We start from the raw sequence: 18,742 nt of genomic DNA on the forward strand, positions 1-18,742 counted from the left end.
CACCCACTTTAAAATAAGTTCTTCTTGGGAGATCAGGTTTCACATATCATTTATCCCTGCAGTCAAGGCACTGACTTAACAAGAAAACGTAAAACTTAAAATATATTATAAAGTAATCTGTCTTCATAAAAAGAGACTCCGATTGTTCCCTCTTTTATATTCATAGCCCAAGGAACTGAATAAAGTCTAAATAGTCCAGAATATAAGGAGGAGGGGAAAGAAAAATCAGACAAAGGAGTCAGTTAGAGAATGACACAGGGAGAAAGCAGAAGAATACAGAGGCCACGGCTTCCTTCTTCCACTGTTACCTGGTCTTCTTCAACTTGCCAGAAACAAGGAGAAATAATAGCATCCAAGAGTTATGGTCATGTTTTAAAAATAACAAGAAATTACAATTAAAATGATTAAACTAAGTAAAACAGACACAGGAAACATAGAAAAAATATATTTCCTGTGCACTAAGCCTCTGATCCCATTAAATACTTAAATAATATCTTCCTGACATCACGACTATAGAAATAACATGTTACTTTTATACTTATGACATCAAGAGATTATATTACTAGTTCATGAAAAAATATGTTTAATTTGCCATTTTTAAATGACACTGATATAGATTAGTATATATTATGGAATTGGATACATATGCTATACCAGCTAGTTTTATATTTTACTATAAACATCCCCAACAGGTGCAAAAATACCACCTAAAATAAAACAAAAGATAATGTATCTTATGACAATAAAAGCATATCTGCCTTAAATCCAAAGAGAAGAGAAAAAATACATGTATATTCCCATCATCCCACATTTTTCTTTCTTGGGCACAGTGCCATATATCTATAAACTTTTGTATCTTATGATTAAAAGAAAATAAGTGTAGAATCATGGTTGCTACAGTCTGCTGCCAAAAGCTCATGTCTACAATTCATCATTAATATGTGACAGTGTATAGCTACAAAGAAAGAAAAATCTCAGTCGTCATGTTCATTTGCAAATGTTTCAGGGGCTGAAGATTGTTTGGCAATCCTGCTGTTTCTAGGTTATTTGTGGATTAACCAGTTTATTAAACTGATGATTGCCTTGTGCCTGCCTTGCACTTCTGACTTAGATCTTTATTTCTGCTTTTGGAATCAATGTGTACTACATGGCAAGGGAATGGCATACATTCAGTAAGCCCAGATTCCAGAGTTCCAGCCCACCCCGCCTTTGCCCTTGCCAATCCGATTTCTGAGGAATTTGCCTAGAGTTGCTTCAGGAAATAAAATGGAAAAGAAACTCCTTGCCCCATTTTGCAGACCATTCTATAGAATACCTCCCCTTTGATTTGAGGTTCTTGGCTCCAGTAAGGAAAAGGGCTTTTGTGCCTTTATTGAAATGAAGGCCTGTTTAGGAGGCTCTCTATAATTGGAACACATCCCCCTGCATGTAATACACAATACAGACCAACCTGTTGCAACCTGGAAAACAGTGCAAGTCAGTTATTTGCTACCCAACCGAGCCAATTAGAAAAACCGATGGGGGGAACCTGGGTTAACCAACCTTGTCCTGACATGCACCAAGGCTATAGCATGAAGGAAAATTGGGAACAGAAACACCAAGAAGATCAGTGAGAAGGCAGGGCCTCCCTTTTTTCCTTTACTTTGTTCCTAACAAATGTTCATCTTCAACCACCCTAAATCATGTCCCTGGAATGAAGACAGGATGAAGGGGAAATGCATACTGCCAAGCCAACGTGGAGAGAAACTGCCCTTGGACACTGATGGAAATGACTGTAGCCTGCTTTGGAATGAGTCCATCCCCCCTAGAGAGTAGGTGATTACCCCAAGCCAGCTGAATCTTGGAATCGGAGATTATGATGAGATCAATAGACATCATTTAAGAGTTTGTATTTTTCTTCCATGAGAACAGCCTAATATCGGGCCCTTTCCCAAGGAAAATTTAAACAATGTTCTCAATAGTCAATTTCATCTAAAAACCTCCAAATAGTTTCCTCCTAAAACCCCCCAGAGAAATAACTGCAGTCCTTTTCCTTCTCCAGGGAAGAGAGATAAGACGTATCATTTCAGAGTAAGATAGTTTTGATGAACATCGCCAAATACATAAACATTTAATTCAAAGAAGGTATACAGCCAATAAGTGTGCTAAAGTAAAATAGGAAGGTGTGATTATTCTTTTATTTCTCCTCTACAAAAATAAAAATAAAAATGCAAGGGTCAGAAGATGAATTTCCAAACACTTTTCTTTTCATGACAAAGTTTTGAGCAACATTGCTCTATCCTTCGTGAAACCACATCAGACCTAAACACTCAACAGGCACGATGTAATCATGGAACTACAATGGGTACATACTCAGATGTGGGTGGAGTTTGTGCCGGATACCAAAAGATGGGGGACTCTATTTTAATATGTGTCACATGAGGCGAAAGCAAGCCCTTCTTAAGAACACCTGTCTCTCCACAAAACCACATTACTCATCTTAAGCACTAACTTATCTGAAATTAATATAACTACTTCAGCTTTCTTTTGGTTAGTACTAGCACGATATATCTCTCTCCACCCCTTTACTTTTATTAAGATTTTATTTATTTATTTTTAGAGAGACAGGAAGGGAGGGAGAAAGAGAGGGAGAGGAACATCAATGTGTAGTTGTTGGCAGGCGGGGGGGACCTGACCAGCAACCCAGGCATGGGCCCTGACTGGGAATCAAACCGCCAACCTCTTGGTTCGCAAGCCAGCCCTCAATCCACTGAGCCACACCAGCCATGGCCATCCCTTTACTTTTAATCTATATGTATCTTAATACTTAAGGCTGGTTTCTTGCAGATACCATATAGGTGGATCTTGTTTCCTTCATCCACTCTGATGATCTCTCTCTTTTAACTGGTGAATTTAGACCATCCACATTTGAAGGGATTACTGATGAAGTTGGAGTTATATGTACCACATTTGTAACTGTTTTCTATTTTGCCTGTTTCTTTTCTTTTTCCACATTTTTTCTGCCTTCTCTGCTTTTAATTGAGCATATTATGTGATTTAATTTTCTCTTTTCTCTTAACATATGAATTTTACTTTTTTTTAAATTTAGTAGTTTCCCTAGAAATTGCAATATACATTTACATTTTAATCCAAGTTCACTCTGACACTATACCACTTCACAGTAGTCTGAGTGCCTTATAAGAGAGAATTCCCAATTCCCATGCCTTATAACTATGCTTTCCTTTCTCTCATCCATAAGTTATAATCACCCTACACATTGTTGCTACTATTTTGAACAAACTGTTTTCTATCAGATAGTTGTTGATTTTCAATTGTGAAGGTGGGATTGATGACTTCCAAGCTTTTTATATATTGAATGCAAAGCCAGAAGTCAACTTTAATTTACATCACAGTGAGACCAGGAGAGACCAGAGAAAGGGTAATTAAGATCTAGCAGAAACAGTAATGAGACTAGAATCCATAATCAATCATCAGAATATCAAAGTAACCAAGAAAATTTGAAATAAATGGGGAGATGGGTGGAAATGGAGCAGACAAGGGATAGGATGGATGAGAGACGTTTGAAAACTAAAGCTTTCAGCTTGCTGCTTTCGTTGTGAAATGTAGAGTCTAAGGAAACAAGATTTCTGAGAGGAGAGTCAGCCCCGACAGAAATAGTTGCTGTTTCTTGGTCCAAAAGCATGGCTGTTCTGTGGGTCGAGCGAAATTGTCATGCTTGGAAGGACAAATGAGTGAACAAGGAGGCAGCAGGAAGCTTTGACTCACCAACGCTAAAATCGTGTCACGGGGCTGAGGTGTAACCTGTATCTAGAAAATCTCTTCAGCCCTCCCAGCTTCCTTTCCCACACCTTTGAAAATGAGGATTTGACTAGATGAATTACAAGATTGCTCTATACTGAAATTCTAAGGTTTGATGAAGGGTGTATATGCAATGGAAATACTGATCTATTCGTGTTCAAGGGCAAGAGGGAATTAGAAAGAGCTGAGGGTGAAACTCTGCAAGAGAAATCCTGCATACTCCATTAGGTGTAGTCCCTCCAGTTCAATCCTGGGCTGCACAAAGCAAGGCCATGGCATATAGAATGAACCCTCCACTTGAGGAAAATTAAAGAAGGGGCAACCCGACAGGAGTCCCCAAAGCCAGAATCTCCTGTAGCTTCATGCAGACCCTCTGATGGAGAATGGGGAGAACTCTTTTGACATCCCTAAAACAACCACATTAAGAAAGGATAAACCATAGCTAGGATGCAAAAATAACTGAGAAATCACCCCCAAAACACAGAAAATAAAAATTCTCCTTACAATAGAGGAGGTGAAGAGCAAAGAACGCTAGGGTAGGAAAACAAGCGAAAACAAGGAGCCAGAGATGGAAGGTTAAATTTTTGTTCTGAAATTTAATGAGGAGAAACACATCCAACCACACCTGGAGGCCATGGAAATACTTCAGGTGTCTTATAGGCAGCTGCCACTAAAAGGGGCACAGAGGGCCACTGACTGATTGCCCATCCGAACCGGAGGAGACCTTACAGAAGTAGACCTTATACCATGGTGTCACCGATTCTCCAATGAGTGATTCTTCTGTGGCCAGTTGATCTCATTTTGTTTCTTTCATGTAATATTTATATTGGAAAGCATGACACTATTTTAAATATAAGTTTTATTTGTTCAAGTTTTTTTTTCCAAAAGATTTATTCTACAGCATGTAATAATAGCCTGTTAGTAGTGGCAAATGAAATCCAATTAGTATCAGAGAAAGAAAAGGGCAATAGAGGAAAAACATCTGTTGAGCACTTATGTGCTAGGCACTGTGCTAGGCTACTCAAATGAGGTCATTTAATCCTCATATCACCCTCTGAGAGAGGTATGATTACTGTCTTCTCACACACGAGAACAGTGCCTAATCTTTGAAGACACACATAAATTGTACTTACTGAAATCTATAAGAAGTCTGAAGAACACACCAACACATGAAAAACAAGTTTTTGAAAAATTATTTTATAATACTAAATTTGAAATAGAACAAAACCAGGTGATGATACAAATATATATATATATATTTTACCATATGAATAATTGATGGCTAAAAAAAATAACAGCAAATGCATTAAGGTGACAGATGAGACACTGAGTGGATTGTTTTCTTTATTTTAAAAAAAATTTAAAAATCAAAGTTATCAACAGACTTGTAACAATTCCATCAACAATAAAACAAATATGGCAGGAGGCATGTAATGCATATTATATCATATTCAACTCATCTTTCAAAGAGTTAAAAATGCATAAGTAAAGTCTAAGTTTGAGTCCAAATCATAAACTTGACTTGAACTCTGTTGTCAATTGCCAGGGAAAGCATTCCAGACTCTAAGAAACTGTTTGATTTTTTTTTTTTTTTTTCCTTCATAGCATCAAGAAAATGCTGGAGGGCTTAGAGGGCCCCTGGCATGTAAATTGCAGCCATCAGGAGAAAAACCCACTGTACTATAACAAGTGTCACTTTCGAAGTCATTTTCTTACAGTCTCTTATAATGTTGCCACACAGACAGCATAAGAATGGGACAGAGAAGTCTTCTGGTTTGAAATCAACCAAGTGGTGCAGAAGAAAAAGAAGCTCTCTGCCAAAACCCCAAGATTAAAAGTGATAAGAAGAGAGTTGTCTGTCAACATCTAGAAGAGTTTTGTAAACAATAAATGCAAAAGAGCAGAGCCTCCAAAAAAAAAATTTCTTTCCAGCGCCACTTTTGAAGAGGGATCAGTAATGTATTTCATTTCTGGTTTAATAAGATTATTAACAGTTGTGTTTTTTCTAAAGAGCAAAATAGTATTTTCTGTGAAGGTTTGCAGATAGGCATCAGTGCAGTAAAGAATTGTGTGCCTTTTTATGAATAGTCTACAGAGTAGAATAAAACACTATATACATGAGCTTTTACACAGAAGAGCAATTAATTAACTTATGTTGGTGAAACACTGTTCTTACTGAAACTTATTAAGTCTGATTCATCTGCAAAGCCTCAGGCAATCATCAATTGCCTCATAATAATACAAAAGAAAAATAAGTTATCGTTTTGTTCTCATTTAATACCCTAAGAAGATCTTCTTTGCCCTCTGTCTTTGTTTGAAAATATCTCTATTAAGAGTTGTTTTTTTTTTTTTTTTAACCCTCCCATTTGACATGAAATATGTTATGGCAGGGAACCGTGGGAGTAAATTACAGAGCCTCCAGGATACCAGATTAAGAGGAGAAGCTGGACTTTCTCAAAGACACACAAATCATTCAACATGTAGCACAACAGGGCATAGAGTGTGTTATCGATGCCGAGTTCCAAGCACCATTGTTAATACAGACCAGAAGAGGAATTGTTCATTAAATAAGAAAAGGGGGGAAGGGAGGGAACGCTCAGACTTCAGCGCTAAAAAACCAGCAGCAGGGGATGATGGTTTCACAGGTCTTAAACAGCTTAATAGTTATTAATTTGCTTAGGATTTTGGTTTAATTCAACTCTCTCAAATATCAACCTAATGACTTCTAAGCAGAGACTATAGTTTATGAACCATGGTTTTGTTTTTTTTTTAAATGTTTAGTATAGTTGACAATATCAATAGCGCCCTCTACAGGAAGCTCCAAACCCACACCTTAGGTTTTCTTAAAAAAAAAAAAAAAAAAACCTAAGGTGAATCATCTGATAAGAAGATGAAAACATTGAACAAAATTGATAAAAATTGAAGACAATTTTGAAATGCTGATCATGTTTTCATTTCACATATAGATTTAGGAATTTGGGCTGAAGCAACAAAAACCACCCCTACGTTATTTTATATCTGTGTTATTTTCGTCAGTGGTGGTAATGATTTGTTAACAGTCATTCGAGAGAAGACCATTGAACTCCTAATTTGCCTTTTGTCTGTATGTTGGAATCTCAAAAACATGTTAGCTTTTTTCCTATTCTAAGATTTGCTAGTTGCAATACTGTACAGTATTGCTCAGATTCTTTTCAAAATGCAAATAGAGCCCACTTTTTTGAGAATACATGGATAACTAATGTACATACCTTTAAAATTACACTTATTTTCCTAATATACAGTTCATGCATAATCTGAGGCTTTTGCATGTGAGAAAGTCCTGGTGCTAATAAAATATACCCATATGAATCCTAAAAATGTGGCTGTTTAATAACTACAGATAGTTCCGTGATTAGTGATCTCAAACCCAGATTTAGAGCCAGGGTCTGCTGGAGAAAATCACTGCAACTAAATTTTCTGTTTATGTCACCAACAGCCTTGGAGGTCAGAGGCACAGGCTTCTTAGCTCACAGCTGTAATACATCAAATGACCTTGTGACAATGATTTAATCTCACCTTATTTTAGTAAGTTACCACAACTTGGGGGAGACTGACTTCGGATTTCAGAGCTCTCTCAAGAGTTACTAGGAGGAGCACAACAAATAAATGCCAAGTCTAAGAGCTGAAGAGTTATAATTGTGCGTGATCCATGAAGACATGAATAAGGAGTTTGGAGTCTTGGCTTTAATTTTCACTTTGCTATACCTTCTTCAAGTCAATCAACTTTTGAGGGGGGCCTTAGTTTCTTCATCAGAAAAAAATAATGAAAAGATTTCTGTTTGGTGAAAAATTAAGAACTATATACTTACAAATGCTAGATGAAATCCAATAAACATCTTTTTAATAGTTGAGCTATGAGAAAGGAAGGGTAAACAAAGAGGTGGACTCTCAAGAGCTAGAAAGCAGGTGTTAGCTGAAGGCATGGCTATCCTGTAAGCATCTGCCAATATCCATAACTGAGAGGCTTGGATTTAATGGCCACCCTGGGGCCTAAGCAAGATGAGGAATTGGAACTGAGACCTTGTACAAAGCCAAAATAATGAAGGGGCTAGGCCTTCTGTATTACCACGTAAAAAGGAATAACAAGGAGGTCTTCTGTCTCAGCTTCGGCTCTGGATTGAAATATTACATCTTTCCTGAAAATGTATAACTACAGGCCTGTCCTTTGAAGGTTTGGGGTTAAATTGGTACTATCTGTGCAATGCAGGAAACTTCAAACCAAGAAATTAATCCAATGTGGACCCATATGGGTAGTGATTTGCAGGGGTTGAAAGAATGGGCTGGAAATTCACTATACTATATTTTTTTCTGGGGAACCTTGTAATGCTACCATTCTGTATCTATTATTTTGTTTTGGTAATATTCATATTTTTATTCAAAAAGCCATATCCTCTTAACTTTTTTCACTCTCATGCTTCTTCTGTTGCTTCAAAGGAGAACAATTTAGTTAAGGAAGCTGCACAGGAATCGTGCGTCTAGGTTAACACACATAGATGTTAATTCTCATTAATCCCCACCTTGTTTTTTCCCACCTGCATGTAATCTTCCTTAATTTCAAATGCATTTTTTTTAAATCTGCAAAACTATTATTTTTCCAGAGCATTTGTTATCAATTTGTCTCAAATAAACTCTTATAAAAATTCTCTACAGGTTGTTATGTTATTGTTTTTCTTAAACTATGAGTTATAATAGTTAATTATAAGCTTATTTTTTAAAATATAGATAACATAATCAAGGAAAGACACTTATCAAAGAAAACTAATGTCAATACTTTTGTTTTTTTAAAGAGAAAAATGTTAATTATAAATGCACTGACATAGTATTTTTCAGTGAATTAGAACTATTAAAGATCCCTAGATTAAGAGAGAGGTACAATTTGAATCTTTTATGTATAATTATTTATGTTTTAATAAGAAGGAAATATTAATTAGAGTTTAAATTTATTACAGCATTCAATGGCAAAGGGTTTCACAGGAACTCCTTCCCACTAACCCTCCCTTTGATTTACCTCAACAGGAAAAATAAAAACTGGGAAATGCTTCTGCAGGTGTCTTCATCTGGATGTCTTGCTTTCTCTGTTGGCACCAAGTATGCTGTTGGCTCTCTGATTATTACTCTATACTGTATGATATTTATCTCCTTGTCAAACTGCAGCTAGTAAACAGAACTTTCGTTCATTCATATGTTTCCAAGACATTAAATCAATACTCTCTCTTGTTTTTTAGGTTGGGAGAGGTAACTACTGTCACAGTTAAGTTCTTTTTAAAATGCAATGATCTGTTTTCAGATATGGAGATCCTAATGCTTGGTTATCTGAAGGGTGAGGATGGGACTCGCAATGGAGGCATAATGCTGCTATACTAGAATCGGTAGAATGATTTTAGCCACTAAGTTCATGGTAATCTGTTTCAGATGCAATAGGAAACCAATACCAATACCATTCAAAAGATGACTGCAAAGCTGTCGCACAGTGAGTTTGAGAGCAAATTCGCAGCCTTTTCTTCCACTGTTAAGTTATGATATCATATGCTTGTTTCCACAAGCTGTAATGCACACTGGGGTTGCCATTGTTATCCTGCAATTGTACTTTTCCAGTTAAAGACACTACACCTTTGGCCTCTTTTGCGTTCCCAGGGTGTCCAGTGGGTGGCCTGCGAACGATATTTCACCCGATCTAATAATAAGCACTCAGCTCAGATGGTCATCTGTGCAAATACCACAAGATACAGCTCCCATGGGACCCAGAGAATTATTCATTTTCCAGAGAAAATTAAAGCCTACAGTGATAGCATATAACATAAGGACTCCTTAAAATGTAAAGAGTGATGAGGTTATTTCACCCTTCCATTATGCTTTTAGGAAAAAGCAAAATTTAAATCTTAAGAGATCTATACACCCATTTGACACTTCCAAGAAATAGAAATCCAGCTAATGAAATGTATCCTAACTGCCTTGCCCAGCTTCTGTACTCCCCAGATCGACTACCCTCTTCCAACTAACTTTTCCTTTCTTCTGCTACTTTTCTGATCTAGAAATTTCAGAGTAACATTTTTCCCTCTGAATGAGCCCTTAGATGAGGTCCCGGGTTTGTCCTTGTTTCCTCTGAGTCCCCTCCTTCTCGCCGTCCGTGTGCATACACACCCGGGTCTGGTCCAGTGGCAGGCTTGCGGGCCTCTGCCTCTTGGATGGGTTCACGCTGTACAATCCACGTCTCTTTCTGCCTCTTCTCCACACCAGTCGCTCCACTCTCTGGAATGCCTCCCTGCTGCTTCAACCTGGAGTATAAATCCTTCCGCTTGGTTTTCCACACCTAATGATCTACTCAGCCTTGTTCCCCACGCCTCTCAACATTTCTTCCCTCTTTCAGACAGCCAGGCAATTTCCACTGATTCATTAAACTTAGTTTCCCCTCTTCTCGCTAACTCAGGAGAAAGGGACAAAGCTGACTAAGAGTGTGACCCCTTTCTTTGACAAGTTCATAATTAGATGGGGTGGGGGGAAGACAAATAAGCTAATTAGTGTTTTAGGTACTGCTGTGAATGAGTATGGTGGGATCACCAACAAGGGCTGAGGGGTCAAAACTTCAGGTGAGGGCAGGGTAGGAAAGACTTTGGAGAGCAGGAGATGATGGAAAGATGAGTTGTCACTCTGAGAAGTGACTTTTCCAGAACATTCTGCAATGAGCAGTAGACTCTATCTATACTGTTTATGCCAAGAGTAATGTAATAAGAGGTAAGCAAAACTGAACAACTACCGATTTCCCCCCTGAGAGAAAATAGTGACTTTGGTATTGTTCTATTTTGTACTTAGGAGTAATTATCTCAGATGGGTTAAGAACGTGTCAGATTTTAGTAGGAGTTGACCAATCAGCAAACCCATATAGTTCATTCTGCTGGGTATACTGGGTATTATTTAACCATGAGAGTAGAGGAATGTTCCCAATAGTTTTGTATTTCCCTGCAACGAGACAGAGGTATAGCATGAATTTGAAAACAAACCTCTGTTTGTCAATAACCTGTGCTAACCCTATGGGGACACAAAGCCTGAAACCTCTGTGATATTTTGAGGTGGGTCTGGAAAAAAATACTCCATTTCCCAACAGTGTTTCTGGGTTTTTGAAATTCCACTCTCATTGGTTTCCTTGCTTTTGAAATGGGAATAATAGCAACCCCTGTTCTGAGGATTCATGAGCATGAATCCCAAAGCAAACTACATGTGCCGAGGAAGGCACTCAGTCGCGGGCTTCCCTTCCCTCCTGGGAGCTAAGAGATGCTCAAACACTCTTCGGTGGCATCTAGCTGTGACAGCACTGACACAGGAAGTGCCGCTAAGTCACGTACATCCTGGTCTTAATTAGAACGCCGGGTCTCTAACTGATTGACAAGGGCAAGTGAATTCCAGAGGGTAAAGGCAGGCCAAGATCCCAGCCTGAGGAGCAAAAAGGGCACCGTGAGGAAAAAAGAAAATTTCTGGAACCAGGATCTGACGAGGCTTTGCACACGAACGCTCTGCTCCATAGTTTTGCTGAGCCCTAGTTCTGAAAAGCTCGCGAAAGACAACACTTACAATTTGGTGGCAGATACACAGCGGGGTGAAAGGATAACCACCACCACTTACTAAGCGCTCTGCTTGGCATTTCACAAACAGCATCTCAATTAATCCTCAGAACAACCCCATAAGGTAGGTATCATTGATCCCTGTTTTGTTTTGCTTTGTACATGCGGTCACCGGTTCCAAGAAATTATGTGAGCCACTCAAGGTCACACTGCCAGAAAGAAGAGCCAACATGGCTACGACTTCTTCAGTGCCAGCCAAGCGGCCCTGCAGCCACAGACAGCTCAGGTCTGGGCCAGCTTCTTCCAAACTGTCTATGCCCCTGAGCAAGATCCCAAAGCTCTTCTACCAATCAATGCCTGCCTGCCTGCTGATGTTTACATTCTGTTTCCTCCAAGTGCCCGAGATGGCTGTAAAATTTGCATTTTTAACATCCAGGGCAGTATTCTTTTTCCATTATTTTTTCCCCAGCCATCTAGCGCTGTCACAAGGAGACAGGATCAGCCCACGGCTCAAAAGCATGCACTGTGAATGGAAATAAAGGACAGAAAGAAAAGGCATGAGCAGTAAGCTGGGTTGAGCACCCTCCATGGAGGATGGGAAGATCGTGCACACCCACTAGATGGAAGAAAGCATTCGCTGTACGTCCTGCGGGCCAGCTCACTGGCTGAGAGGGAAACGGAGCACACAGAGCTTTCTGCATCGCTCCGTGCCAACTCCTGTGGCCTCTGAGAGCTTTAATTGGCGTCAGACATGTTCAGACTCAATAGCATTTGCAGGGCAACCCTTTTTCCATGAGAAAGGAAAGCCTAGAGCTGTGGTTTTCAAACCTTCCTGTGCATCAAAAGCACCTGGAGGGCTTGTTAAAACACAGATTCCTCCTCTAGAGCTCCTCCTCTCGAGTTTCTAATTCAATAGACCTGTGGCCTAAAAATGTACATTTCTAGCAAGTTCCAGGTGATAGTGATGCTGCTAGCCTAGCACTCCACTTTCAGGATTGTTTGCCTCGGTCAGTGTTCCTGACATTGGCTACACATCAGAATCCCCTGAAAAGCTTTTAATAATCCTGGCACCCATCCACCCAAGCCAATAATCCAAACTGCTGGGGGTGTGACCTGGACACCAGGGTTTTAAAACTTCCAGGTGATTCCAGTGTGGGAGCCAGGGGCCCCGGATCTCTGAGAGCCGCATCTTGTTCTGAGTAACTCCTGCAGGGGAAGCAGGGGAAGCATCCTGACATCTACTTTTTCTGAGAGAAGAGAAATGTTTATGACTCGTAGTGGAAAAGCATTTAGCTGTTCTAGACTTTAAAACAAAATAAACTCTGGATAGCTCAAAGATAATAGCTTCCAGAACCTTAAAAAAAAAAAGACATTAAGAGTCAACAAAGAACAAATTGTGATAAATAAATGTAATTGCTTTTAGGGAGCAAATGGCTTAAATTGGTGGACAGAATATATTACAGCGGCAGATAGTGTCTTTATCCAGGCTCCTCGCATCACATGACTTTTATCCTTTAACTTAATGCATCATTATTCATCATCACCTTTTATTACTGGGGCTCAGCTAACTTAAAAGCCTGTTATTTCCCAGTTTCAATCCAATGTAGATTTAATTTTCAACCAAGCCTTTATCACGACAATTGTTCCAGTTTTCAGAAAGATGTTAGAGCATGGAGAAGGCAGATTCCAAAAACTACAGTCCCATGGGTTTATTGTCAACCCTCTAGTAACATCCTGTGGGCAGTGATTGCTGGGAGCCAGTCTAGGTTCCCAAAGCCAGTCTTTCACCAAACCAGTCACATTTCCCTTTTTGACAGGTTTACAGGTCGGGGAGAAGTGGAGAATGTCACAGACAAAAATATATCTTGATTTCAGCAAAGAATTTGACAACCTGTGGACAAGAGTGACATGAATGAGAGTACAGTTGAGTAGATTTGTAGCTAATTGAACAACTTTATCCAAGGAATGTCGACTGCCTGATGAATCCCTGCCTGTCCAAAGGGCAGTCACAATGGCAGACTCCCAAGTGCTATCTAGGCTTTACCCAGTCCAAAGCTGCAGTGATGGATGAAGACACAAAAGACGTGCTTATCAAACCTGCAGGTGTGACAAAGCTGGGAGAGAAGCCTCATTCGTTAAATGTCAGATGAACCAAGAGAGGCAAAAGATCTCAATAAACCAAGAGAACAGGCTGACATGAAAAAGAATAAACTTAATTGTGATAAACATAAAATTATTCATTGAACAAAAATCAAATGCAAAAGGGTGTGAATATGAGAGATTGAGAATAAAAGTGGTTCTGTGGTGGGAAAAAAATCCCAGGGGTTTTAAGTAACTATAACCTTCATACAGTCTACTGGGCCTCAGATCCCTTTGAAAATCTATGAAAGCTGAAGACAATCTCGTAGATGAATAGTCATGAAATGCTGTTTACAGTTTCAGCTGGAACTCATCTGTGACCAGCAGGGATCACAGACCCCAAGTTAAGAACCATTGACTAGTATAATTGGACCACCGTAAAGCAAGCTATGTGCTTTAACAAATGTATAATATCAAACAATGGACATAATATCCCCAAAGGGCTTGGTACATCTTAATTATAGTCTTTGGTTTACAGTATTCAACCAAATGTAAAGACTGAAAAACTGGAATACACTTAATGGTGAAAGGTCTAGAAATCATGTTAAGTAAAGGGCATTTGAAGGAACCTGGGACATTTACTGTAAAAAAAATAAAAATAAAAATAAGGGAAACACAATAGCAGTCTTCCAAAATCTAAAGACAGCCGTTTATGAGACGGTGCAGACCTATAAAACTCTATAGCAACATATGCAGTAGAAATATAATGCTGGTCACATGTGTAATTTTAAAATTTTCTAATCACCACATTTAAAAGTAAAAACAGGTGAAATTAATTTTAACATTATATTGCATTTAACCCAATATACCAAAAAACAGTATCATTTCAACATGTAATGAGTGTAGCACTTTTTGATATTGAATTTTTGAAGTCTCGTGTATATTTTACATTTGCAGCACATTTCAAATGCTCCACAGCCACAGGTGGCTAGTGGCTGCCATACTGGACACCACAGTTCTGTAGCTCAGCTGGGCAGAAGAGAACCAGTTGAGAAATGTTAGAGAGGGAGAGTTTTTTTTTTTAACAGAACTGTCCAAAAATGGAACAGGTCTCTTTATAAAATAAGGAGGTCTCTGTCTTTGGATTTGTCCCACTTGAGACTAGATGACCACCTACCAAGGGTTATTTAGGCATTTCTACATAGGATGGGGGCTGGGATGGATAATCCTAAAGTCCATTCTCATTCTGAGGCTCTAATTCTATGACTGTCATGTTGGGGAATTAAGGCGGTTCGAACTGCCACCTTCATGGTATCCTGGGACAAAGGGCCAGCCAGCCTTTCCTTAAAAGATACCGCCAATGCATGGCAGGTCTCAGCAACAGAGCCGGTTTGTCCTGCCCCTCCTGTTGTGGAGCACAGCCTACGTTTTTTTATGAAGACAAGCCATATGCTTGGCTCAAGCTCTGACATGAGGCTGAGAGAGACTATTATCACATTACCGAGCTAAACTCAGTCTGGGAATAACCCACCTAAAACATGTGTCTAACACACACAATTAATTGTTGTACTCATCCAACCAGCTCACCTTTAGTTCCAGTTTTACTTTAAGCTCATTAACAGAAAATTAAGTGTTTAGCTCTGTTAAGAACAAAAAAGGTATTTTTCTGGAGGGCATCCCGATGTTCTATTCAAAAAGGAAAGCAATCCACAAAGGAAAGCCATTGACTTGTGTGGACCCAGTCAGTCCCAGCTGTCACTCAGCATACAATCTGTCTGAACTAAATTGGGTAAGTAGCCAATGTCAGAGGAGCCAGTCCCAGGGTTTCTGTAATCCACGCACAACTGCAGTCTGGAGAAGCATGGTGGGAAAGGGGACAAGCTCTGGACCACCTGAGTTCGAGCCCCACTGGTACGTTTCACTAGTTCTGTGACCTTGGACAAATGACCAGCTGTAACCTTGGTAATCTCTAATTCACCCTTTCCGCCTGAAGTACTTATCTGTCCCTGCCAGTTATTTTAGTGTTTATAAAACTAAAAAGTCATATACAGAGTAAGAAACAAATGTAGGATAGAGTTTGGTTCACTGATGACACTTCATAAACATTACTGACAATTCTGTTTTTGAAAGTGCTGTTTCCTGAGTATATGTGTGTGAATATGTATATGATAACATTCATTATAGAAAATTTGGAAAACATATGAAACTATTAAGAAGAAAAATTAAATGACCTATTATCTTACACAGAGAAAACCACTTCTTAATGTTTGTCACTTGTGTACATTTTTTAACATAATGTGCATTATTTTTTAAAAACATCAATTCTTATACATCTTTAAGTTCTGAGATAACAAAGAGCAACTTTCTTATTGAAATCTCTGAACTCATGCCTTCTCTCCGACTATCCTGATTGTTGTAAGAGGAACATCATGAGAAGATAGAAGCCAGGTTCTGGCCTACTATTTATTAACAGATAAAAGACTTTTAGAGTTATAGAGTCCCAATCCTGCACTTAACAAGTGAGGAAACTAAATGCCAGAGAACCGAAGTGACTTTCCTAAGACTGCCAGGACCTAAACCTGGTGTGTCCTTACCACATATAAGCTCCCTCCCACCTCAAACAGCGCTTCCTACAGCATAATTCAACCTTACATGTTCTAGCTAATTTGGAGCTCACTTTCAGCTGGTCCTCTCTATATTTTAAGGTACAAATTAAATGCTTAAATAACTTATAAAATAGTTGCATGGTACTCTGTTTGATAATAGCCAAGTCATTTATTCCACAAATGGCATTTTACAAAGCTGTCTTTCCAAAGAAAAATGTCAAAAGAATTCTCTTTGCCATATGCAAAATATCCACTAATTAATATGAACACTCCTATTACTAGGCAATTAAAATGATTTATTCAAAAAGCTTTATCATTGTACCTTAATACCAATCTATGAAAAACAGGAGAAATAAGAACAATAATACTATCAACCAAGTTAAATATAAGCATCAGAAATAATATTTGCACATTTAAGCAAATATCTTTCCTAAATAGTAAGATTGTAATATGGAGTGTGTGCTTTTCAATGGGATAAAATATATTGCTGACTTTTATTTTATTTTTTTTATTTTTTGCAAGGCCAACACTCAAGGGGGAACTTTTTCTGGTCTGTTTGGACTATTTGTCTCCTTGAGAAATAACTTAAAAATTACAGGGGCACCTCCCCAAATTCAGGGACACAAAGTTACTCGCCCCCAATCCCTAGTCCCCATGCTTCTATACTGCCTGCTGCGTTGTATTATTAGTCGTTTATTAGTAATGTATGATATTTATCTGCCTCTCTCTTTAAACCATTCATACGCCTTCCTTGAGGGCAGTTTGCTGTGAGGATGAACTAATAATAAGTGTAATGCTCTTAGCACAGCTCCTGGCACAGGGCAGGACATTGTTACCCATTATCATCAGCACCTTTGTTATTGACTTGAAATGCTCACCACTGCCCAGAGCAGAGGCTGGCACACTCAAAAAATAAATGGCAACGTGAGTCCTTGGAATACCTGGTGACTTAATCGTCTCAGTGTTACAGAACCCCTGGGCTGCTCCAATTGAAAACAAACCCACGGGCTCTTTAGTTAGGGGTCCGATTGCCTGCCGCCAGAATTACAACTCTTAATACTTCAGCTGAGTGAAAAGAAAATTGTTTATTTAACAGTTACACATATCCTCGCCTCCCCCCTACCAAACCTGGCCAGTTTTAGGAAGGTCAGAAACACCGTTTCCCTACTTCCCAAACACAGTTCAGCTTTACCAGCGGCTGCCAATCACTCAATCTGATTGGGGAGGTCCTTTCTGTGCTGTGGTGCCCTCCAGCTCTCAATACAAAACCACCGGGATTCTCAGCCTCCTTGCAAACTGTCTTCTTTCTGTAAACCGCGTGGACCTCCCCTCCTTCTCCAGAGCACCCCTGCGAACACCCGCCAGTGAGGGAGACAGCCCCAGAGCGCGTCACCCCCCTAAAGTGTTCGCAGCTGCCATTTATATCCCTCTGACACAGTGGGTGTTGCCAACAGTTCTGACCATTCACAGAACCCCACGCAGGCTCTGCGTGCTTTCCATACCGTCCCCTGGTTCAAGACTCCACCCATCCACCTGAGGCCTTGGAAGCATCCAAGCAATTTTGCGTAATGAAAGACACCAGCCACCAGCCTCAGGCGTGTGGAGGCATCCTGAAAGCTGCTTCCTTCTCCCCATCCCCCAGCCGCAAACTCCAGGGATTTTTGGACTCCCCTGTATCTGTAACATCAGTACTGACCCATTAAAACTGTACAGTCTCGGAGGCAGATTCTCCCTCCCTTCTTACGCAGATTTTTATTAGTCATCATTATGAGGACGGTGTGCGGCAGACCAATTCGGAAGCGGGGAGGATGTGAAGACGGCCTGCTCTCCACGGGTTCATCGATGACTGCTGAGGGAACACGTGAGTCCAGGGCCTTAATGCAAGTGAACGGGGACAAGTGCAGAAGCAGCGAAGGAGCTCACACCTCTGTCTAGCAGCCTTTGTCCTGAGTGTTGAAGATGGGACTCCTGGGGGGCGGGCTGTACCAAGTCCCAGAGGACAAGTGAAAACCATAAGCCTTGTGTTTTGTCTACTGGAAATAGAGAAACAAGGTCATTTCCTTGTGTGGCACCTGGGAAGGGCAAATGCTGCAGGACACATTACCAGTCCCACTGCTGCATGCAGGGCGCACTGAGGCGGGCGTGGTTGGCAGCGCCCCCTGCAGGCCGGTCCCTGCTACAGGCCGGCGGTCCTTTGTTTTCTGGACGCCTTGCGGCCACCCAGTTCCTTTTGCCTTGGCTGGTTTCCGTCATCGACGTCCGCCACTTCGTCAGCCTTCTGCTCCTGCTTTTCTTTGCTCAGCTTACATTCTGTCTCCCGTCATTTATTTCTTTGCTTCTGCCTCTGTCCTAAACTATTTGAAGTACTTCTTTCCCTCATTTCCAGGTAGCTTAAGTTACCTTCAAGTTGTGGGTTCCTCAAACTCTGGGGTACCCATTTTCACTGGTGCTTCCTGCAGGAAAAAAAGTCTCTCTTTGCCACCAGAAACGTGTTCGATTTCTTACTTCCAGGTTTGGCAATGATTGAGGTGCCAAAAAGCAATTTTTGAATAATTAAAGCCTTATGTGGGCAGCTCTTGGGGACTTTTTATGACTAATAAATCCTATGAAATACTGTTAATTTAACTCCTCTAAATAGTTCTCAGAAATCACCAGAGCTGCAAT

General features: G+C 39.9%; 1 protein-coding gene across 1 annotated transcript in view; it reads right to left on the reverse strand.

Moving 5' to 3' along the window:
- Nucleotides 1-18,331, reverse strand: part of LOC150001275 (uncharacterized) — a 30,194-nt gene extending 11,863 nt beyond the window's left edge. Inside the window, exon 1 of the mRNA XM_090286849.1 lies at nt 18,183-18,331. Coding sequence (XP_090142975.1) covers nt 18,183-18,331 — 149 coding nt within the window. The remainder of the gene's footprint in view (nt 1-18,182) is intronic.
- Between the last annotated feature and the right edge of the window lie 411 nt (nt 18,332-18,742).

The sequence above is a fragment of the Furipterus horrens genome, unplaced genomic scaffold (genome assembly GCF_987537825.1).
Source record: "Furipterus horrens unplaced genomic scaffold, mFurHor1.1.pri manual_scaffold_9, whole genome shotgun sequence".
NCBI lineage: Eukaryota > Metazoa > Chordata > Mammalia > Chiroptera > Furipteridae > Furipterus > Furipterus horrens.